Here is a 25153-nt window from a genome sequence, read left to right on the forward strand (position 1 = left end):
TTTTGATTGCAAAGTTCTTCTCACACATTTGGGCCCCTAAATTGCCAGGGCAGTATAACTACGCCACAAGTGACCCCATTTTGGAAAGAAGACACCCCAAGGTATTCCGTGAGGGGCACTGCGAGTTCCTAGAATTTTTTATTTTTTGTCGCAAGTTAGTGAAATATGAGACTTTGTAAAGAAAAAAGAGAAAAAAATAAAAATCATCATTTTCCGCTAACTTGTGACAAAAAATAAAAAATTCTAGGAACTCGCCATGCCCCTCACTGAATACCTTGGGGTGTCTTCTTTCCAAAATGGGGTCACTTGTGGCGTAGTTATACTGCCCTGGCAATTTAGGGGCCCAAATGTGTGAGAAGTACCTTGCAATCAAAATGTGTAAAAAATGGCCTGCAAAATCTGAAAGGTGCACTTTGGAATATGGGCCCCTTTGCCCACCTTGGCAGCAAAAAAGTGTCACACATGTGGTATCGCCGTACTCAGGAGAAGTTGGGGAATGTGTTTTGGGGTGCCATTTTACATATAACCATGCTGGGTGAGTGAAATATCTTGGCAAAAGACAACTTTTCCCATTTTTTATACAAAGTTGGCATTTGACCAAGATATTTTTCTCACCCAGCATGGGTATATGTAAAATGACACCCCAAAACACATTCCCCAACTTCTCCTGAGTACGGCAATACCAGATGTGTCACACTTTTTTGCTGCCAAGGTGGGCAAAGGGGCACATATTCCAAAGTGCACCTTTTGGATTTCACCGGTCATTTTTTACACATTTTGATTGCAAAGTTCTTCTCACACATTTGGGCCCCTAAATTGCCAGGGCAGTATAACTACCCCACAAGTGACCCCATTTTGGAAAGAAGACACCCCAAGGTATTCCGTGAGGGGCATGGCGAGTTCCTAGAATTTTTTATTTTTTGTCGCAAGTTAGTGGAATATGAGACTTTGTAAGAAAAAAAAAAAAAAAAAAATCATCATCATTTTCCGCTAACTTGTGACAAAAAATAAAAAGTTCTATGAACTCACTATGCCCATCAGCGAATACCTTAGGGTGTCTACTTTCCGAAATGGGGTCATTTGTGGGGTTTTTCTACTGTTTGGGCATTGTAGAACCTCAGGAATCATGACAGGTGCTCAGAAAGTCAGAGCGGTTTCAAAAAGCGGAAATTCACATTTTTGTACCATAGTTTGTAAATGCTATAACTTTTACCCAAACCATTTTTTTTTTGCCCAAACATTTTTTTTTTATCAAAGACATGTAGAACAATAAATTTGGCGAAAAATTTATATATGGATGTCGTTTTTTTTGCAAAATTTTACAGCTGAAAGTGAAAAATGTCATTTTTTTGCAAAAAAATCGTTACATTTTGATTAATAACAAAAAAAGTAAAAATGCCAGCAGCAATGAAATACCACCAAATGAAAGCTCTATTAGTGAGAAGAAAAGGAGGTAAAATTCATTTGTATGGTAAGTTGCATGACCGAGCGATAAACGGTGAAAGGAGTGTAGTGCCGAAGTGTAAAAAGTGCTCTGGTCATGAAGGGGGTTTCACCTAGCGGGGCTGAAGTGGTTAAATAGGAAATAAACTTTTTTTTTTTCTTTTGTCGAATTAGCCTGGAACTCACAAACATCCAAATGATATTTACTTGAAACAGAATTGTCCCCATGGACCTTGCTTCTTCTCAAGGTGTATTTACGCACACCGACTGAGTAGGCAATTATGGGGAAGGAACCATTCCCTCCCGATAACAGCCTGCTAGTCAGTAGAGGTAAGAGCTGCATTCACATGCAGCAGTCACTTCCACTGTAATTCTCATCCTCTAACACACATTTGTTTCACATCAGTTGATTGATGTTCACACTGGACAATCTGCTGCCCCGAAACAATGATTTAGGTGTCCACATAAACAATGAATTCACTTGTTGCCCATAATCAGCGGTGTAAATCTGTTTTCATGCCTCCACCGATGCTGCAGGAGATTCCAGAGGGACATAGTGAAAAAGGAAGGACACCGCATGTAGACTTATGTAACGTGGACATATCGATATCTGATGGTCATTCATACAGTATACCGATTGATTTCACAATCTATTAAACAAACGAAACCTGCCTTTTCCTTCTTTGGCTTGGATACCTGGTGCTGCACCAAATATGAGAGCTCTCTGGATCTAGGCATGGTAATAGCACAAGAAAGAGCAAACCAAGATTAGATAAAACACTATGGGAACATCCACACGGCAGTTTTGTTGCAGAAATGTCTCCTTCATCTTGGTGGGGTTTGCAGGAGCCACATTCACACCTCATTCAGACATATGGAAAAGATCTTCAGCTGTGAAGTGTGCGTAAACCCGAAGGCCATGTTCACATGGTGGATTTTCCATGTGAATGTTGGAGGATAACAGATAATAATAGTAAAAATAAAAATGGTTAATTTATTGTAGGATTCTCATAAAAGAATACGGATTAGATCAAACAAAACACAAAATTAACCATGACCCAACATACAAACCAACACTTCAGCTGGAGTCCTGACTACATGCAGTGTTTGTGATGTTCTCCTTGAGTTCCTCCAGGGGATGAGGATTGTTAGTGGACACTTTCTGGTTTAAATTTCCCCAGAGATAGAAATCACATGTGGACGAGTCTGGAGAATGTGGTGTCCATAACCCCTCGCTCACAGTTTGCTCCTCCATAAACCGTTCATGAACCCATCCAGTGAAGTTTCCGATCTTGATTAGAGCTGTAAGCAGTATCAGCTGCCATAATCTGACCCAAAGAGGCAGAGACCTGAACGGGGATCACTTTCTGCATCTTTTGTGACTTGTGGGTAATTAAAAAACATACAATCCACTTGCTCGCTCATCTCGTCATACTATTGCTGGAGACGGGTGACTTTTTCTTGGGCCACCCTGTACTTTACATTGGCCATAAACTTTAAGGTCAGATCATCCATGACCACTGTGTCACGGCTGAGAATGGGGAAAATCCTCAGCCGTGCGATGCCAGAAGATGTTAGTCACCACTTGGCCAGGAGCACAGGATCAGGGAGCAGGTCACCTCCTATAATGTCCCTAATCTGACCCTGACTCCTAGCTGTATGAGCCGACCCTGATGGTGGGAGGGCTTATACTCCGGAACCTTTAAGTCCCTACTAGCCCTCAGGGTGGCCCTTACTAGGAGCAGGGTAAGACGACCTGTTCCTCCTGGATACGGAGGAACGGGAGTCTCACTGGCCAAGCTGCAAGGAAGGGGAGACATATAGATATGGCAGGTGAACAACACTAGTTCCAAACTAACCTGCCACAGCCTTGCTGACTGGAACCCATGCACCAGGTATTGCTGTCCACACAAACACTAAGGAGACAGAACACACAAAACACACAAGAAACCAGGACATCTATAGCTGTAATAAACATAGAAAGGGACACATCAACTAGACATCATACATGGGTTTTATGACCACAAGGGTGGCCCTCACTGGCAGATGGAATAGGATACCAGGAGGATGACTCCAGCAACATGCCTGGAGTACCCCTCAGACTTCTGATCTCCACAGAGGCTTTATAGCCCAAAGTGGCCACACCCAGACAGAAACACACACAGGAAAGGGAGTTAACCCTTCCAACACAAACCAGGGGAGTGAAACCACTTAAAGGGGAATTGTCCAAACAAACCTTACACTGCAGCTGTTACCGCAGGCAACGACATGCGTGGCAACTATGTCTTGGGAAACGTCCAGAAGGCAGAGACACTGCCACCACATGTACAACACCACACGTTGCCACGGACAGCCACCAGTGAAGGGAAATGACACAGTGCACACCAAACAAGGAAAGTGCATACAAAGACACACACAAAGCCAGAGGCAACCGCACGCATACCTGTTGTCCGCGGCAACCGCACATCTAAGTGCCCCCAGCTGCGGTTGACAACACCCAGACCACGGGCAACTGCATGCGGCTCCCAAGGAGTCACGACCATAACCATGGGCGTGACACACTGGTCGGGTGACCCGAGTTACCCGAGTTAACTTCTTAAATATTAACCAGATATTGTATCTAGGTGCTGAATTACCAGAAGGATAGGTCTTGTTAGGAATAACTTCAGGATTATATGATCCCAACATGGCAAGTAAACATTATTTAACTACCTCCGTTTATACTAGCATTACAGAATTCCACACCAAAACCCATGCAGAATCTGCTCTCAATCTGCCTCTCATTGTTTTCAGTAGGAAACCTGCACCATAGTTCATCCAGAGAGATTTCTGAGCTTTGATTGATAATCCATGTCACTGAAACAGTGACATATTCCCACTGAAATCAATGGAAGACCTAAAAACACATAAAAATTCCCACCAAAAACTGCTTCAAAAGGAAAACTCCATAACAAGAAACAGCAATAAAAATGCCTGGAATTTTGTGTATTTTATGCCTACATTTTCAGCGGCTAATATGATGGCGTGGACATTCTGTAAGAGCGCTATTACACAGCAGCAGAGCCACCATAACAGGTAATTAGAGAAATGTGTTTATATTACAGAACAGCCTGCGAAGCATCTCCTTAGTGACCCTCTAACTGATAATTACGAAGCAGAGCCCGTCTTCAGCCTGTACTATAATCAGGGCATAGCTATGCGTCACAGAGGCTTCTCAGCCTGTCTCTTCTCTCCCTATACCAGCCCCTTACATCTGCCTACCCTATTTTTCCCCTGAGATTTATGAAAGATTAATCATGCAATTTATTTAGTAATCTTCGTGAAATTGAGAAGGCACAAATAGTTTACTGGGGTGTATGGACCCCAGAACTGATTGCTGGCATCCACTGGTGTCATTGGCTGAGACGAGCAGGAACTTTGGTACAAGGCGTCAACCTTAATATTCTTAGACCTGGGTCTATATATCATGACAAAAGTAAACCTGGTAAAAAAAAAAAAAAAAGTCTCCTGTCTGGGATTGAATTATTCCAGGAACACAGAATTTTTGGTGATCTGTCGCGTAACTTGGGGCTGAGCCCCCTTCAAAAGTCGTTGCCACTTCTGAAATGCCCAGTTGATGGCCAGTAACTCTCCGTTGCCAATATCATAAGTGATGAGCGAAGTGAGTTTCGTATCCAAGATCCGAAGTCACTTCACTCCAAAGATCCGTCTCCGTACAGCATTAAAATGTATGCTCTCCAGTGAGGCGGAGTGAGTAACTTCGGTGTTTGATTATTAAACTTGAAAACCATGTTAAAGCAAGTATCCAAACCAACTTCGGAACCAAGTTTTAAAATGGTTTTCAAGTGTAAAAATCTAATCCCGAAATTCGCCAAAAGTCCTGCGATTCTTCGGTTATAACTCACTTCGCCACGCTGGAGCGCATACATTATAATGCTGTACGGAGACGGGTCTCCATACAGCTTTAAAAAAATGCTGAAATATCATAATACCTCTGAGCAGGGAAAGACTTTAACCATTTATATCTTAGGCTATTTCTAAGCTTTAAAACAGGACCAAGATCAAAGCATTATCTGCTATAGGTAGGGAGATACTACTTAATGGGAGTGAAATCTGCTGAAACCTGCTTTCAGCTGCTAACCCTCCCGACCTGATATAGAGGGGCTAATTCTGTGACCCAAATTTTGTTTTAAAGCCACTACACAGCCCAAGATATGAAGAGGTAAGCAGTCCCTCACCCTGCTGCCCAGCCTCTGCTTAGGATGTACCAGTCCTTTTTTTTAAAACTGCAAGGGGCATTACACAAAGAGGCATAACCAGATATTCATACTGTCCCTCAGAGGTGTTAATTGCAGTCTTCCACTCATCCCCTTCACAAATGTGAACAAACCTATGAGCTCCCCGCAGATCCAGCTTAGAGAATCATTTGGTTTCAGAGATCTGATTATTTAAAAAGATTTTATTGATTCTTAATCCTGATTTTATTCCAGATTTTATTCCATAATCAATTCATGGTCTTGAACCACCACTGTCTTGATTTCAACAAATTAAAATCCAGCACCCACCAAAGAAACAGAAGGTCTAATTTGACCCTTACGAAGGCTATACTGGATATAATCCTTCATGACCTGTCGTTTAGAACCAGAAAGATTATAAATCTGCCCCTTGTGGAATTAAGCCTAATGACGAAGCTCAATGGTACAGTCATATGGTCTATGGGGAGGGAGAGCGAATGAGCCGCAGTACAAGACTCGGAAAAACATCAGCAAGATCCTGAATAAATGGTGGTAAAAGAAGAGACACTAGAGATAGATAAAGATGCAAAATTCCACACACCTGGAGCTCTACTTGACCAGGTCCTCTTTCTCCTAGTAAAAGACCGATTGTTAGACTGTAGCCAAGGGTACTCCACATTCAGATCTGTGGGCAACAGGAAATGAGTTCTGAATGCCTAGAGCCAACAACTACAGTCAGGTTTGGACTGGCCCACCGGGGAGGCGGGGGATTCCTCGGTGGGCCCCCAGTCTCCTGCGCCCGAGATAGGATGGAGGAGTAATTATTTATCCTTTCTCAGGAGAGATAATTATTGTAGCCGCTAGGTGGCAGTATCGCACAGTGATGCAGCCTCCTACTGGTGTATATTGTACAGGAGGCCCGCAGTATTTTCTAAACTTCCCGGCTGCTGGCAGTGAAGGAGGAGAGAACATGTCTGGCCATCCTCCTGCCCTCCCTGCTATTTTCCACAAAAGATGGCGGAGACAGCACACCAAATGAAGTTGCTATTTGAGTTTTATTCGTACAGTAGTACACACAATTACATTTACGGCTAATGCAACGTTTCGGGTCCTAATACGGTACCCTTTGTCAAGCTTCAGCCTGGATTATGACAGGTATGGCCTGCCCTCCCTGCTGTCAGGACACTGGCTGCTGGAGAGAAGGACTCCTCTGTGGTGCTGGGCTGATTTCTTAGGTGTGTGACAGTAGTGAGCTGTAAGATACTGTAAGGGCAAAATAGGGGATTTGTTTATAGCAGACTCAGATCTGTGTATGTGTGCTGCTCTCTGCAGAGTTCAGAGTGGCATTGGGGGGACTCTGCCCTAGGTCCCCCCCAATGCCTCTGCTTTAGGTGCACCCTCATAAGTGCCCCAGCTCCAGATGCCCCCCAATGCCCATACTCTAATACTGCATCTTTTCCAGTTGCCCCCCTAATACCTCTGCTCCAGGATCCCAACTATTACCCTGCTTCAGGTGACCCTAAGGCCTCTGCTTTAGGTGCATCATTAGTGACCCAGCTCCAGATGCCCCCACTCTAAATGCACCCCTAATACTGCCTCTTCTCCAGTTACCCCTGCTCCAGGATCCCCACTATTACCCTGGCTCAGGTGACCCTAATGCCTCTGTTTCAGTTATGACCCTCCGTTTGTGCCCTTTGCTCACGTTGCTCCTCTAGCAGCTTTGCTTGGGCTTTGTTAAAGGTTATGACCTGCAAAGGGGGTTGGACTTATGCCCGAAAAATTCTTCCCAGAGCGCCACATTCTCCAGTACTGACACGTATGGTTTACATGGCGGCAGTGATGATATTCCGTATTTACAGGCATCACTGCTGCCATGTAAAGAGATACTGGTGGTGGAGGATTTAAAGGGGTTGTCCAGGTTTTCAAGTTATCCTCTCCACACAATAGGGCATAACTATATGATTAGTGGGGTCATGGGCAGATTAAGTGCATGATAGGCCCGGGGCTGTCTACCCAACTTGCCCCCCCCCTCCCTCCATTTTAGTTTAGTTTATTTTTTGTATGAAGAGGCTGCCGTGCTTCGTGAGCGCCAGTCTGTTCCTAGGCCATATGACATCTTCAGACAAACAAAATACCCCAAATTGGGTCCTAAATTGAAAAATTAGGTCACCAAATTTAAAAAACATATAATTATAATAAAAAAGACATGGGGGAGAATACAGCACCACATACCTCTTACATCCAGGGACATCTCCTGTCATGTAGACCTTCTCTTTCCTCTTCTCCTCCGTTAGACCCAGACCACCATGGCAAATTCTTTCAGCCGCATCTCGTCTTGTTACACAGACACGTTAGATTTCTCAGTTTTTCCATCAACCCCCCCCCCATCCTGGTGTCCCCACAGTGTCATCCTGCTGCCACCCCCAATACTGTGCCCGTTGTGCTCCCCAATGCCCCAGGTACTATACTGCTGAAAAAAGTGACCCCAGTAGACATAATTGGGGTCATTTATCAAATGGGTGTAAAGTACAACTGGATTTCCAAAGGAGCTGTCAAATATGAATGGTGGAATCTGATTGGCTGCTATGGGTGACTAAGCCAGTTCTACTTTACACCAGTTTGATAAATTACCCCAAATGTTCTTTTAGTGTCCACAGCAGCTATAATGTCCCCTAGAGTGACCCCAGTAATAACACCCTATACTGTGCTCCAGATAATAATCCCTATATAGTGTCCCCAGAAATAATAGAATTGCCCCTAAAGTGCCTCCCCAATAGCAATGCCCCCCCCCCCCACACAGTAATCACCCCATAGTAATTTGCTCCCACACAGTAATTTCCCCCACACTGCCCCCATAGAGTAATTTACCCCACACTGCAGTTTCCCCCACACAGTAATTTACCCCACACTGCCCCCACATAGTAATTTGCCCCCCATAGTAATTTACCCCACACTGCTCTACATAATAATTTGGCCCCACATAGTTATCCTTCCATAATAATTTTTCCCCACATAGTAATTTGCCCCCATACAGAAGCCCCAATACAGTAATTTCCCCCAGATGTACTCAATGTCTCTTAATATGTCCTCCTGTGTGTCCCCACCCCACCCCACATGTCCCCCAAAGTAGGCACATGAAATAAAAAAAAATGGAAAGAAAATTAAAAGCTAAATACTCACCTATGTCCAGGGCCAGGTGGAGGAGAGGAAGGCGTGATGAGGCAGGCGCGCACACGTCACAGTGCTACGTCCCGGCACAGGCGCGCAATGACGTCATCACGGCTGCCTGCGCCGGGATTTCACTACCGCATAGGCGTCAGGCCTATGGTGGTGATCGGCGGCGGGGCAGGGAACTATGCACTCCCGTGCCCCGCTGCAGTATGTGGGCATTTGGCCCCCCAGCGGTGCTGGGCCCGGGGCTGCCGACCCGAACATCCCAATTATAATTCACCACTGAGTGGGCTCTGATTCTGCGACCCCCACTGATCCCAAGAACGGGTCCTGTTCCCCCTTTTTGATGGTGTGACAGGCCACACATACGCCCTGCTGCTCCATTCATTCCCTTTGGGACCACTGGAAATAGCCAGCGCTGTACTCTGCCATCTCCGGCGACCCCATAGAGAATGGATGGAGAGGCAGGGCGTGTGCTCCACCTGCCACTCAGTCAAGAAGGGGGATCAGTGGGGGCTCCAGCGTTCAGACCCCCACGGATCACTTAGTTATCCCCGATCCTGTGAATAAAGGATAACTAGAAAAGTCAACACTGGCCCTTTAACAGGCGAACATTTCTATTTTAGAGTGACACATATTTTGGGCCAGAATTTAAAAAAAAAATTACACCCAAAGAAAACCTTTAAGGATAGAGAATGTGAAAAGGACCTTTTCACATTCCCTATCCTTAAAGGTTTTCTTTGGGTGTAAATTTTTTTTTAAATTCTGGCCCAAAATATGCTGTGTCCATGGTCTCTAAGGGGTGGGTAAAGGTCTTATCTAACCAAAGGGTAATTCCAAAGGTGTCTTATTGTAGACACAGATGTCACATTCTCCAATGACCCTCTCCACATCTTTCCTCGTAGCAGATCACCAGACAGAGCGAGACAAGGTCTTATACATCTTCTTCCCAGATGAACGATCATCTTATACCATGACACTGAAAGAACAGCAGGCCTGAGATTTCACACAACAGCTGAACAGGTTTCTCTGTAGGCGGGTGAGATCAAGCCTCAAGAGTGAATCAGAAATGTCCTGCGTTACTTCTGCCATAATCAGGAGGAATATTGGTAGAAGATACAGGACTCTTCACATTGTTGTAGAACACTACAAGACGGGGCATCAGGTTTTAGATTTTTGGAACCTGGACACTCAGCACCTCCACCGATCAGATGTTTGGAATTGGAGGCAGACAGCTCTGTACACTGTGTAGTGTACAATGTGGTATCGCTGTAATCGTACTGATCTGGAGAATGAAGAGAACAGGTCAGTTTTATCTCATAGGGAATGTCTTAAAACAAAACCCATAAAACGATATACGGTAAATGTGGTGTCACTGTAATCGTACTGACCCAGGGAATGAAGAGAACAGGTCAGTTTTATCTCATAGGGAACGTCGTAAAAACTAAACCCATAAGATTGTATAAATGTGGTATCACTGTAATCGTACTGACCTAGGGAATGAAGAGAACAGGTCAGTTTTATCTGATTGGGAACTCCGTAAAAATGAAACCCATAAACCTTTATTACTATTGTGGCAAAAATGCAGTCATGACGAGCAGCGATTCATTTGGAAGGACCACTTGTGGCTGATGATGTGCAGCTCCATAGTGTGGGGGAAGCGACATATGGCCACAACAGCCGGTAGTGACGATGCAGACTCTGTGGATTGAGGTGATAGTACTGGAAAAGTAGTGGTGGGTAGAAATGGATTGCAGATACTGCAGGAGTTACTCTTGGCGGCCAAGCTGAGTGGATAGTTCTTTATAAACTTCAGACAGGACCATTTTGGATGGGAAAGTGGGTTTCATGGCACGAGCGAACTGATACAGTGGTGGGTGTGGAACCGTGGTGACAACCAACAGATTTGACTTTGGGCTAATCCTAAGGGCATTATCCTGGCAGTGCCCTGGTATTCACCCTATAACCCCTGTACAGTGGTCAGATACACCAATGCATGGTGTCAAGGGATCAGACAAAATTCTACTCCAGGACAGGCCAAGGCCAGGGCAGAGAATGAGCAATATGGTAAATTGTCTGAGGTCAGGGCAGTCATCCAAGAGTCAGAGATTGGTACATGGGCAGAGAATAAATACAGCACATCTTACCTGGAAACTAGCAAACTAGACAACCTATTTCTCAAGCAACCTCCCAATCCTTGACGTGAGAGGCCTTGGTTTATCACTCCAGAAGATCACTATGCATCTAGGCCAAGGTTTTTTGTTTTTTTTTGCTCTTACATCGCTTACAACATTTCAAACAAGGACATGGATTCTTCTCTTTATGAATTTTCAAATGAGTTTCAAAATGTGATTTCCTTGTAAAACATTTTCAACATAAAAGACTAAACTGTCTTCTCTCCTGTGTGAAGTCTCTCATGTCTATTAAGACTTGATTTTTGTGCAAAACACTTCCCACACTTTGAACATGAATACGGCTTCTCTCCTGTGTGATGTCGCAGATGTTTCACGAGACCTGAGTTATCTATAAAACATTTCCCACAGTCTGAACATGAATACGGCTTCTCCCCTGTGTGATGTCGTTGATGTTTCACAAGACTCGAGGTATCTCTAAAACACTTCCCACATTCCGAACAAGTAAACGGTTTCTCTCCTGTGTGACTTCTCTGATGAACCTTGAGCTTGTCTTTAGTAATAAAACATTTATCACATTCCCTACATGAATAAGGCTTTTCTCCTGTATGACTTTTCTCATGTACAACAAGGTTAGATTTATCTGCAAAATATTTCCCACATTCTCTACATGAATATGGCTTCTCTCCTGTGTGACTTCTCTTATGTATAACAAGGTGTGATTTATCTGTAAAACCTTTCCCACATTCTGAACATGAATATGGCTTCTCTCCTGTGTGAAGTCTCTCATGTACAATAAGGTGTGATCTATCCGTAAAACCTTTCCCACATTCTCTACATGAATATGGCTTCTCTCCTGTGTGAATTCTCTGATGAATTCTGAGGTTGTCTTTAGTAATAAAACTTTTTCCACATTCGGAACATAAATACAGCTTCTCTCCTGTGTGAATTCTCTGATGCCTCACAAGATGTGATTTAAATATAAAGTGTCTCCCACATTCTCTACATGAATATGGCTTCTCTCCTGTATGCATTTTTCTGTGTGTATATAGATTTGAGCTTCTTCTAAACAGTTTTCCACATTCCTCACACTGAAATATTTTATGGCCTTTCTGCCCGGTATTTGTGGTAACAATCTGTATTTGGTCTGGAGAAGGTTCCTCAGGATCAGGAGGATTATATGATAGATCTGTACTGTGATGTCCTGGCTGGACATTGTAGACAATGAGGTTTTCTTCTGAAGATCGCTTCCTGATATCTTCATCTTCTTCTTTATAAATTATTGACAATGTGAAGTTTTCCTTGGAATTCTTACAGGGATTTTCTGTTAGGAATAAAGAAAATTGTGATTTTTCAAAACCATAATGTAGATAAAGCTATAACCTTCCTATCAGGCTGGAAACACATGCCTTTGGGCTTTGATAACCAAGTAAAGTATTCTTTTTCATCATGTTGTGAGAGCAGGGAGGCAGAGATGAAGAGGGAATATCAGCTTGCTGAGAAGTCAGGTTATAGTTGTGGCCTATAGCAGTCTGTATAAAGGGAAGCTGGAAGAGGAACAGAGAAAGAGTATCACAGAGGCTGCCGCTGGTTCCAGTAATGGTTTTATCACCGCACCCTAAGGCTGGATTTACAACAACTCATTTCTGCTGTATCTCGTCTTCTCTATGAGTCCAAACAAAGGACAACAACAATGTAAAGATTAAAGGTCCCACTCATCTGCATCCATGGAACCTCACCGAGAGAAGAGTCCACTAGAGGACCCCAGACATGAAGAAGAACTACTAGAAAGTGACTATGGAATAAGGACGTGTTCACACCACGTCTGAGCCTTCCATCAGAGGTAGATATCAGGAGGGTTTCCTAACGTAGATCTCTGATAGATGGAGGTGAAGTCTCCCCTGTACAGTGCTATCATTCTATATAGTCAGCCCCAATTGCAATGAATCACCACCATCTTCACTGCTGCCTGCAGACCCTCATTATTGTACCACTCTCCACAATCTTCACTGCTGCCTGCAGACCCCCATTATTGCACCGCTCTCCACAATCTTCACCACTGCCTGCAGACCTCCATTATTGTACCCGTTTTCCACCATCTTCACTGCTGCCTCTGGACCCCCATTATTGTACCCGTTTTCCACCATCTTCACTGCTGCCTGAAGACCCCCATTATTGCTCCACACTCCACCATATTCACTGCTGCCTACAGACACTCATTATTGTACAACTCTCCACAACCTTCACTGCTGCCTGCAGACCCCCATTTTTGTACCGCTTTCCACCATCTTCACTGCTGCCTCTGGACCCCATTATTGTACCCGTTCTCCACCATCTTCACTGCTGCCTGCAGACCCTAATTATTGTTCCACACTCCACCATCATCACTGCTGCCTGAAGACCCCCATTATTGTACCATTATCCACCATCATCACTGCTGCCTGCAGACCCCATTATTGTACCATTCTCAACCATCATCACTGCTGCCTGCAGACCCCCATTATTGTACAACTCTCCCTGCTCCCTGCAGACCCTCATTATTGTACCATTCTCAACCATCATCACTGCTGCCTGCAGACCCCCATTATTGTACAACTCTCCCTGCTCCCTGCAGACCCTCATTATTGTACCATTCTCCACCATCATTACTGCTGCCTGCAGACCCTATTATTGTACCGCTCTCCACCATCTTCACTGCTCCCTGCAGACCCCCATTATTGTACCATTCTCCACCATCATCACTGCTGCCTGCAGACCCCATTATTGTACCGCTCTCCACCATATTCACTGCTGGCTGTAGAACCTCATTATTGTACCGCTCTCCACCATATTCACTGCTGCCTGCAGACCCCCATTATTGTACAGCTCTACACCATATTCACTGCTGCCTACAGACCCTCATTATTGCCCCACACTCCACCATATTCACTGCTGCCGGCAGACCCCCATTATTGTACCACACTCTGAGGGGTTGCTTGCTTTACATGAGTATCCCGATTCATTGGAGACGGCCATGTCTTTGGCAATGCGGCTTGATAGACATCTTAGAGAGGTATAAGAATCCTCTGGAGCAGGGGGGTCCCATCTGAAAGTGGATCCGTCCCACCTAATTCCCGGGGTAATATGACATTTGAATCTGGGACAGGAGAGGAGCCTATGCAGTTGGGCCAGGTTTCCTTTCGCTCAGGTGATAGGGATTTTAGGAAGCTGAATAAGCTATGTTACTTCTGTGGAAAAGTTTGTGCGTGTCCTTTTGTTAAACCTCAAAACGGTAATGAAAAAAGGTATTCACATAAAGAGAAAAAAAAACTACCTGACTCTTGGTAGTGTGAATGGGGAGTCTGAGCAAGCAAATATGCCTTCTCCCTGCAATACCCGTTTCCTCCTGCCTGCCATGGTGGTGCTAGACTCAGGAAATTTTGGTTTTGAGGTATTTGTTGACAGTGGTGCAGGGGTAAACCTCATTGACTTTCATTTTCTCCAAAATCTTGGTTTTAGAACTATCGCATTAGAAAAGGTAATACCAGTCTTTGCTATTGATTCCCCCCCCTCTCTCAAAAAAGAGTCTTACTCATATCGTTCATGACATTCAGTTAAGGGTGGGCGATTCACATGTTGAGTCCATTTCTTGTTTTGTTATGAGGGGCTTTCCTGCTCCGATGGTTCTAGGTTTACCGTGGTTGATAAAGCATAACCCTACTATTGACTGGCAAACAAGACAAATCAGTAGCTGGAGGTAATTTTGTACGGACTACTGTCTCTGTGCTTCTATCTCAGGGATGTCAACTACGGTCCTACCCCAGTTTCTCTCTGATTTTGCAGACGTATTCTTGGAGGATGGAGCTCAGGAGTTGCCCCCCCCCCCATCGAAAAAATGATTGTCCGGTCAATCTCATCCCTGGAGCTAAACTGCCAAAATCTCGGCTATACAACCTTTCCCAACCCGAAAGAGAAGCTATGCGGAAGTATATTGCAGAGAGTTTGGCAAAGGGTCATATTAGGCCATCTAAGTCCCCAGTGGCCGACGGCTTCTTTTTCATTAAAAAGAAAAACTGATCACTTAGACCGTGTTTAGATTTCCAGGAATTGAATCTCATTATGGTCCGTGATCCATATCCCCTTCCTTTGATTTCTGATCTATTTGATCAAATTGTCAGAGCCAAGGTGTTCTCCAAGTTGGATTTAAGAGGAGCTTATAATCTGATCAGAATTAAGGAAGGAGATGAGTGGAAAACGGCCTTCAATACACCCGAAGGTCATTTTGAGAATCTGGTCATGCCCTTTGGTTTAACTAATGCGCCGGCGTCTTTCAGCGATTTATCAATGATATTTTCCATCATTTAGTGGGAAGGTTCATTGTTATTTACCTTGATGACATACTAATTTACTCACCCGATTTGGAGACCCATCAGGATCACGTGAGACAGGTGTTATCGATCCTTCGGGAGAATAAGTTGTATGCAAAAATTGGAAAAATGTGCATTTGCTGTCCAGGAGCTACAGTTTTTGGGATATCTGCTTTCTGACTCTGGTTTTCGTATGGACCCCGAAAAGGTCCGGGCGGTACTGGAATGGGACCGGCCTGAGAATCAGAAAGCTCTGATGCGGTTTTTGGGTTTTACCAATTATTACAGAAAATTAATCTTGAATTATTCCATTGTAAAACCTTTGACAGATATGACTAAAAAAGGCGCCAACCTCTCTGTCTGGTCGGACGAGGCATTACAGGCCTTTTCTGCTATTAAGAAATGTTTTGCGTCTGCTCCCATTCTGATGCAACCTGATGTGTCTCAACCATTCGTCGTGGAGGTTGATGCATCAGAAGTGGGGGTCGGAGCAGTTCTGTCGCAGGGTTCATCCCCTAGCAAATGGCGTCCGTATGCTTTTTTCTCCAAGAAACTCTCGGCCGCTAAAAGAAATTATGATGTAGGAGATAGAGAATTACTGGCCATTAAATTGGCCTTTGAGGAATGGCGTCATTGGTTGGAAGGGGCTACTCATCCTATTACAGTATATACTGACCACAACAATTTGGCTTACCTGCAGTCTGCTAAGCGCATGAATCCTAGACAGGCTAAATGGTCACTGTTTTTTACTAGGTTCAATTTTGTGGTCACCTTTCGCCCTGGGGTTAAAAACGTCAAGGCAGATGCGTTGTCACGTAATTTTCCTGGGGGGAGTGATTTGGAGGATCCCGGTCCTATTTGGTTTCCGCTCTGTACCCCGAGTTGGAGATGTTAGGGGCCCAGGAGGAGGTTCCTGATTCTTGTCCTCCAGGCAAGTTGCTTGTTCCTGATGAACATCATGGTACGATCCTTGCGAGACATCCTGGAAGAAAATCCACCATAGATCTTATTTCCCGGAGATTCTGGTGGCCAGGGTTGCAGAAGGGTGTGAAGGGTTATGTGGCAGCTTGTGAGACCTGTGCACGTGCGAAGGTGGCTCCTACTCGGACTTCAGGATCCCTTCTTCCTTTGTCCATCCTGTCTCATCCTTGGACGCATTTGTCCATGGACTTTATTACCGATTTACCGAGTTCCTCTGGGAAAACTGTGATTTTGGTGATAGTGGACCGCTTTAGTAAGATGGCCCACTTTTATACAGTTACCTAGCTTGCCCAATGCCAAATCTCTCGCTCAGGTTTTTATCGATAACATTGTGAAACTACATGGCATTCCCTCTGATGTGGTGTCTGATAGGAGGAGACAATTTGTTTCCAGGTTTTGGAGGGCATTCTGCTCTCGTCTGGGAATTCAACTGTCTTTCTCTTCTGCTTTTCATCCCCAGTCGAATTGTCAGACAGAGCGCACTAACCAAAACCTGGAGACCTATTTGAGGTGTTTTGTTGCCGAGAACCAGGATGACTTGTCCTTGTTCTTGTCTCTAGACGAATTTGCCTTGAATAACCGTAGACAGGAGTCCACTGACAAGTCGCCATTTTTTGGCGCATATGGTTTTCACCCACAGTTTGGTACTTTTTTAGGGGATACCAGAAGAGGAGAGATTCTCTTCCACCCTGTCATCTATCTGGCGGAAGATCCAAGTTAATTTGGAAAAGATGGGTGAAAGATATAAACGGATGGCTGACAGGAGACGTATGACTAGTCCTGACCTGTGTGTGGGTGATTCGATGTGGTTGTCCACTAAAAACATTAAGCTGAAGGTACCATCTTGGAAATTGGGTCCAAGATTTATTGGCCCTTACAAAATCTCTGCTGTGGTCAACCCGGTGGCGTTTCGTCTGGATCTTTTGCAGATCTGGAAGATCCATAATGTGTTTCATAGGTCTTTATTGAAGAAATATGTGGAACCTGTGGAACCATCTCCATTGCCACCTCCTCCTGTCCTGGTGGATGGCAATTTAGAGTTTGAGATCTCTAGGATTCTCAACTCACGTGTTCTTCGGGGTTCCCTCCAGTACCTGGTGCACTGGAAGGGATACGGTCCTGAGGAAAGAATGTGGGTTCCGGCTACTGATGTTAGTGCTAGCCGACTGGCGAGGGTCTTTCACAGGGCACACCCGGATAAAGTTGGTCCGGGGGTCACCCGTAGAAGGGGGGATACTGTCATGCGTTGCCCTGTGAATGTGGGAGATCTGTCCGACTGGCTGCACATGTCCGACTTCTCTGTTTGTTTTTGTTTTAGCTGGATCCACCTTCCTTCAGGTGTACTGGGTTTGATTGTTAGTCAGGCTATTTATCTCTCCTTTTCCCAATGGCCTGTGCAGGTTATAGTTCTTTCCTGGGAGCTCTGGATGTGTGGTGGATCGTCTGCTCCAGCTCTGCTTTAGATAAGTCCTCTCCATTATTTCCCATTGTGTCTTTTATATAGGCCTCTAGGGAGACGCTTGCTTCCTCCAGGTTTAAAGAAGCAGGTTGCCTCTTCCCTTTTCCCTACAGCTTAGGGCTTGCCCAGGGTGTATAGGTTTAGGCATGAGGGCATGTGCATATCCACCATTAGGGTATGCACATGGGCACAGCAGTATAGGGAAAACATTTAGGGATCGCTAGGAGGTGACCCTTTTCTCCCAAGCTTTTGGGCCTAGTCATTTGTTTTGTTTGTTTTCCTGTGTTTGGTTATTTCCCCGCTTACCTACCTATCGTGACACAATCTTCGCTGCTGCCTGCAGACCCTCATTATTGTACCTAATAAAGGAAAGTCAGTCACGTAGTTCTTTTGGATACTAATGAATACTTGCGCTGCAGGTCCTTGTAGTGTTGTGGGTCAATTCACACCAGTTTCCAATGTGTTAAAGTGAAGAACCGCGCTGCCCAGCGGAGTGCTACTACCAGGATTTTATATATGCTATATATTTTAGCTCGTTTGTGAGTATAATAAACTACAAGTTTTTTTACCTGCATTTGAAGTGCTTCACTATGGTGTGATTTTTTTGGTGCCCTGCAGAGGAATCCAGAGCTGGGAAGCACTGCTATCCTGTATCAACTCGGTGGGCTTATAGCACAGTGGAAAACATTCCTTGTTTAGGCAGCGCGGTTCTTCATTATTGTACAGCTCTACACCAGCTTCGCTGCTGCCTGCAGACCCCCATTATTGTACAGCTCTACACCATATTCACTGCTGCCTGCAGACCCCCATTATTGCTCGGCACGCCACTATCTTAAAGGGAACCTGTCACCATGATTTAGCGCATAGAGCTGGGGACATGGGCTGCTAGATGGCCACTAGCACATCTGCAGTACCCAGGTCCCATAGCTCTCTGCGCTTTTATGGTGTTAAAATACCGTTTTTAGTGATATGCAAATTACCTCCTATGTGTCCTGTAGCCGGAGATGAGTCCAGCGGAAGGGAGCCCAGCACCGCCCCGCGTCCGCCGAATCTCCTCCTTGCCTGCTGACGTCATAGAGCTGCAGTGCCGAAATCTCGCGATGCGCGAGCTAGCGCATGCGCAGTCTCGGCATCATGTTCATTCCCTGTACTGGAATCAGCACAGGGAACGAACTACGCATGCGCTAGCTCGCGCATCGCGAGATTTCGGCACTGCAGCTCTATGACGTCAGCAGGCAAGGAGGAGATTCGGCGGACGCGGGGCGGTGCTGGGCTCCCTTCCGCTGGACTCATCTCCGGCTACAGGACACATAGGAGGTAATTTGCATATCACTAAAAACGGTATTTTAACACCATAAAAGCGCAGAGAGCTATGGGACCTGGGTACTGCAGATGTGCTAGTGGCCATCTAGCAGCCCATGTCCCCAGCTCTATGCGCTAAATCATGGTGACAGGTTTCCTTTAACTACTTCCCACAGACCCTCATTATTATACCACTCTCTACCATCTTCAGGTGCACACATTTGTACATCTTCCACACCCTAATGCAGCATTACAGCAAAGCGAGGAACATGTGTGTGGTGCTTAGTCATCGGCCGCTGATCAGGGACATCTGTCACCCCCTCAGGCTGCCTGATTCATCTGCACCCCCCATGTCACCCCACTCCTATGTATCCTGGAGCAGATCCTCAGAGTAAGAGAAAGCGGAGCCCATGACATATTGTGGAGCCTCCGCAGCTAGAACACTCCGGGCCGTACATCTACTGCTAGAAGACACATGTCCGCTCTGCCAGGACCACAGACTGGAGGAGGAGAGAGAAGAGCCCGGTGATCCCACCTTCTCCTCCAGTCACACACAGCACCTTGTGTCTTCTCTGCTTGTGGAGTGACTAGAGGATCCCAGACATGAAGGGAGGAGAACTACTGGAAAGTGACTATGTAATAAGGATGTGTTCACACCACGTCTGAGCCTTCCATCAGAGGTAGATATCAGGAGGGTTTCCTCACGTAGATCTCTGATAGAAGGAGGTGACGTCTCCCCTGTACAGTCCTATCATTCTATATAGTCACACAGGGGCAGACGTCACCCATAAGCCCCATGTATACGGCACGGCGCAGGTTCTCCTGCAGGACCCTCTGTATAGAATAGTGTCATCTACTGTACCGGCCGATGGAGGCCAAGAGGACACTATATCTGTCAGGGGGATGGAGCCTATGGAGAAGTGTGATGTATATGGGAAATGTAGGCTCTAACGTGATGTGACCGGAGAATAACATGTGGAGCTCCTACATTACATGTCATTACACGCGTGTACACACTGCACATGACCGGACTGAGGCTCTAACACGGCCTCTTCTCACCTCGTCTCTTCTTACCTGGTGATGTCAGAGGCCGGGGAGCCTCCATCATGGTCTCCTTGTACAGATCCTGGTGTCCTTCTACATACTCCCACTCCTCCATGGAGAAATAGACCACCACATCCTGACACCTTACAGGAACCTGACAACACAATGACACCGTCATCACCCAGACCCCTCCAGTGCTGTTACTGGAGAATTTCCCAGCAGTGTCACCTCTCCAGTCAGCAGCTCCATCATCTTGTGGGTAAGTTCTAGGATCTTCTGCTCATGCATCAGGGGGGGAGGCTCTGTGATGGGGGTCCTGCTCCACCCTCCTAACTCATGGAGGATAGGAGTCTCCTCCGATGTCTTCTTCACTATGGTGTAATCCTGTGGATGGAGAGAGACACTTAGGGAAAGAAATTCCTTCCTGACTCCAGATCTACACTCAGAATCCCTCCCTGGATCATGGCCCCCATCTCCAGTAATCTAGTCACTAGAAGCTGGAATATTATTACCCTCCAGACCCCCAGGCCCCTTCTGGACTCTTCTAGAGAATCCCCCATGACTCCTTCCTCTGGCAGAGAGCTCCATAGTCTCACTGCTCTTACAGTAAAGACTCCTCTTCTATGTTGGTGGAGAAACCTTCTTTCCTCTAGACGTAGTGGAGGCCTCCTTGTTATAGTCCAGTATCATCTAGATGTCAGACTAGTGGTAGAAATCCTCCCTCCAGGCCACACTCCGGCCATCTCCTCCTCTGCTTCCTCTCCTCCTGGGTACAATGTGCCTACTTACCTTCTCATGGCTCCTACAACATGATTATTGGTCTCCATGATCCATCACTGACCATACTGGAGGCTGATCTTCAGGTTCTCCATCACTTGGAAGGTCTGGAGGCCGTTCTCCAGGACCCTGGACTCTTCCTATCACTTCCTATGATGGATTCTCCTTCCCGATGTCTGACTTGTTACAGAATACAATAAAGAGGAGAGAAATCTAGAAAAGTTTACCTCTCCGCTCAGCAGGAAGATGATCTCCAAGGTGAGGTCTAAAATTCTTCTGCTGATCTCCTTCCTGTCCATCCTTGGTGGTCATTCAGGAGAAGAGGAGAGACCTGGAGGCGCTGGAGGCTTCTAGTACTGCAGGCGCCTTTATGAGGAGAGGAGAGGCTGGAAATCCTCCAGGGACAAGAGCATTAGTGAGATCCAGAACCGCACTTACTGCTCCTGGAGAGACCCCGCTTCTCAGAGCCCCCAGCACCGGGGATAAAGGGGGATTCTGGGGAAATGGCTGATACCAGAGAGAAGAAGAGGCTCCAGACACCACAGCAGTGACTACCGACCAGGACCTGCTCTGTATCTGCTGCACTGCAAGAGCTAAAGGACCTGGGATGATGTCACCGTCATGTGATCAGTGCAGGGGGCGGAGCTCAGCAGTGGAAGGTATAAGTGGTGGTGAAAGACCTGGGATGATGTCACCGTCATGTGATCATGAGGGGCGGAGCTCAGCAGAAGTAATGTGGTGATGAAGGACCTGGGATGATGTTACTGTCATGTGACTAGGAGGGGTGGAGCTTAACAGTAGAGAGAGGTGGTGGGGAAGGACCTGTGATGATGTCACCATCATGTTATCAGTGTAGGAGAGGCGGGGATGAGACCTTTGATGACATCACCATCATGTGACATGAGGCAGCGGAGCTGTTGATTGAGACATGCTCTGGGAGCGATGGACATGCTGGGGGTTGTAGTTCTCTCCTCTGTACTGGTCTTTGCGCCTCCTTTGTCCCTCAGTAGATCCAGTGCTGATGTGGCGGCTCAGCGCGGTGCGCGGTGGATTGACCCATTAAGGACTCCATCTTGGTTGGTTCTTAACGGCCACAGTAATATTATTTTTATTCTGTTTCTCAGGACTTGCGTCCCGGCCACGAACCTCCGGGGGTTGTACAACTTCTACTACTTGTTAGTTTTTAGGCCGCGGTCGTGATGTCATCTCTTTGGTTACGGAGGCGCCTCATGTATTTCATCTTTATATTTGAATAAAAACTTTTAGATAATTCTGCCGGAGAACAGCACTGCTGTGCAGTACAGTGGCTCAGTGGTTAGCACTGCTGTGCAGTACAGTGGCTCAGTGGTTAGCACTGCTGTGCAGTACAGTGGCTCAGTGGTTAGCACTGCTGTGCAGTACAGTGGCTCAGTGGTTAGCACTGCTGTGCAGTACGGTGTCTCAGTGGTTAGCACTGCTGTGCAGTACGGTGGCTCAGTGGTTAGCACTGCTGTGCAGTACGGTGGCTCAGTGGTTAGCACTGCTGTACAGTGGCTCAGTGGTTAGCACTGCAGTGCAGTACAGTGGCTCAGTGGTTAGCACTGCTGTGCAGTTCAGTGGGTCAGTGGTTAGCAGTATTGTGCAGTACAGTGGGTCAGTGGTTAGCACTGCAGTACAATAGGTCAGTAGTTAGCACTGCTGTGCGGCTCAGTGGTTAGCACTGCTGTGCAGTACAGAGGCTTAGTGGTTAGCACTGCTGTGCAGTACGGTAGGTCAGTAGTTAGCACTGCTGTGCAGCACGATGGGTCAGTGGTTAGCACGGCTGTGCAGTACAGAGGCTCAGTGGTTAGAACTGCTGTGCAGCACGGTGGGTCAGTGGTTAGCACTACTGTGCAGTATGGTGGGTCAGTAGTTAGCACTGCTGTGCAGTACGGTGTCTCAGTGGTTAGCACTACTGTGCAGTACGGTGTCTCAGTGGTTACCACTGCTGTGCAGCATGGTGGCTCAGTGGTTAGCAGTGTTGTGCAGTACAGTGGGTCAGTGGTTAGCGCTGCTGTGCAGTACAGTGGCTCAGTGGTTAGCACTGCTGTGCAGTACAGTGGCTCAGTGGTTAGCACTGCTGTGCAGTACGGTGGCTCAGTGGTTAGCAGTGTTGTGCAGTACAGTGGCTCAGTGGTTAGCTATGCTGTGCAGTACGGTGGCTCAGTGGTTAGCACTGCTGTGCAGTACGGTGGCTCAGTGGTTAGCACTGCTTTGCAGTACAGTGGCTCAGTGGTTATCACTGCTGTGCAGTACAGTGGCTCAGTGGTTAGCACTGCTGTGCAGTTCAGTGGTTAGCACTGCTGTGCAGCACGGTGGGTCAGTGGTTAGCACTGCTGTGCAGTTCAGTGATTAGCACTGCTGTGCAGCACGGTGGGTCAGTGGTTAGCACTGCTGTGCAGTACAGTGGGTCAGTGGTTAGCACTGCTGTGCAGTACAGTGGGTCAGTGGTTAGCACTGCTTTGCAGTACAGTGGCTCAGTGGTTATCACTGCTGTGCAGTACAGTGGCTCAGTGGTTAGCACTGCTGTGAAGCACGGTGGGTCAGTGGTTAGCACTACTGTGCAGTACAGTGGGTCAGTGGTTAGCACTACTGTGCAGTACGGTGGGTCAGTGGTTAGCACTGCTGCGCATTACAGTAAGTTAGTGGTTAGCACTGCTGTGCAGCACGGTGGCTCAGTGGTTAGCACTGCTGTGCAGTACAGTGGGTCAGTGGTTAGCAGTGTTGTGCAGTACAGTGGGTCAGTGGTTAGCACTGCTGTGCAGCACGGTGGCTCAGTGGTTAGCACTTCTGTGCAGTACGGTGAGTCAGTGGTTAGCACTGCTGTGCAGTACAGTGGTTCAGTGGTTAGCACTGCTGTGCAGTACAGTGGGTCAGTATTTAGCACTGCTGTGCAGTACGGTGGCTCAGTGGTTAGCACTGCTGTGCAGTACGGTGGCCCAGTGGTTAGCACTGCTGTGCAGTACGGTGGGTCATTGGTTAGCACTGCTGTGCAGTACAGTAAGTCAGTGGTTAGCACTGCTGTGCACTAAGGTGGCTCAGTGGTTAGCACTACTGTGCAGTACAGTGGGTCAGTGGTTAGCAGTGTTGTGCAGTACAGTGGGTCAGTGGTTAGCATTGCTGTGCAGTACGGTAGGTCAGTGGTTAGCACTTCTGTGCAGTGGCTCAGTGGTTAGCACTGCTGTGCAGTACAGTGGCTAGCACTGCTGTGCAGTGGCTCAGTGGTTAGCACTGCTGTGCAGTATGGTGGGTCAGTGGTTAGCACTGCTGTGCAGTACAGTGGATAAGTGGTTAGCACTGCTGTGCAGTACAGTGGCTCAGTGGTTAGCACTGCTGTGCAGTACAGTGGCTCAGTGGTTAGCACTGCTGTGCAGTACGGTGTCTCAGTGGTTAGCACTGCTGTGCAGTGGCTCAGTGGTTAGCACTGATGTGCAGTACAGTGGATCAGTGGTTAGCACTGCTGTGCAGTACAGTGGCTCAGTGGTTAGCACTGCTGTGCAGCACGGTGGGTCAGTGGTTAGCACTACTGTGCAGTACAGTGGGTCAGTGGTTAGCACTACTGTGCAGTACGGTGGGTCAGTGGTTAGCACTGCTGCGCATTACAGTAAGTCAGTGGTTAGCACTGCTGTGCAGCACGGTGGCTCAGTGGTTAGCACTGCTGTGTACTACGGTGGCTCAGTGGTTAGCACTGCTGTGCGGTACAGTGGGTCAGTGGTTAGCAGTGTTGTGCAGTACAGTGGGTCAGTGGTTAGCACTGCTGTGCAGCACGGTGGCTCAGTGGTTAGCACTTCTGTGCAGTACGGTGAGTCAGTGGTTAGCACTGCTGTGCAGTACAGTGGTTCAGTGGTTAGCACTGCTGTGCAGTACGGTGGCCCAGTGGTTAGCACTGCTGTGCAGTACGGTGGCCCAGTGGTTAGCACTGCTGTGCAGTTTGGTGGGTCATTGGTTAGCACTGCTGTGCAGTACAGTAAGTCAGTGGTTAGCACTGCTGTGCAGCACGGTGGCTCATTGGTTAGCACTGCTGTGCACTAAGGTGGCTCAGTGGTTAGCACTACTGTGCAGTACAGTGGGTCAGTGGTTAGCAGTGTTGTGCAGTACAGTGGGTCAGTGGTTAGCATTGCTGTGCAGTACGGTAGGTCAGTGGTTAGCACTTCTGTGCAGTGGCTCAGTGGTTAGCACTGCTGTGCAGTACAGTGGCTCAGTGGTTAGCACTGCTGTGCAGTGGCTCAGTGGTTAGCACTGCTG

At 46.8% G+C, this 25153-nt stretch overlaps 1 protein-coding gene across 1 annotated transcript; it reads right to left on the bottom strand.

Annotated features, from left to right (window-relative positions):
• Positions 1–11078: 11078 nt before the first annotated feature.
• Positions 11079–21167, bottom strand: LOC122929223 (zinc finger protein OZF-like). Its single transcript, XM_044282730.1, has 4 exons — positions 21118–21167; positions 20342–20497; positions 20144–20267; positions 11079–12305 (listed from the first exon to the last, which is right to left on the bottom strand). Exons 2-4 carry the CDS (start codon positions 20399–20401, stop codon positions 11233–11235), a joined length of 1257 nt encoding a protein of 418 aa, XP_044138665.1. The 5' UTR covers positions 20402–20497; positions 21118–21167; the 3' UTR covers positions 11079–11232.
• Between the last annotated feature and the right edge of the window lie 3986 nt (positions 21168–25153).

Source organism: Bufo gargarizans, chromosome 2 (assembly GCF_014858855.1).
Source record: "Bufo gargarizans isolate SCDJY-AF-19 chromosome 2, ASM1485885v1, whole genome shotgun sequence".
Classification (NCBI taxonomy): domain Eukaryota; kingdom Metazoa; phylum Chordata; class Amphibia; order Anura; family Bufonidae; genus Bufo; species Bufo gargarizans.

Coding starts and splice junctions, on each gene's coding strand:
- LOC122929223 (XM_044282730.1), bottom strand. CDS start 20,401: ATGCATGAGCAGAAGATCCTAGAACTTACCCACAAGATGATGGAGCTG. Junction 20,268..20,341: donor TGGAGCTGCTGACTGGAGAG/GTGACACTGCTG, acceptor TTGTGTTGTCAG/GTTCCTGTAAGGTGTCAGGA. Junction 12,306..20,143: donor CCGGCCTCTGACATCACCAG/GTAAGAAGAGAC, acceptor TATTCCTAACAG/AAAATCCCTGTAAGAATTCC.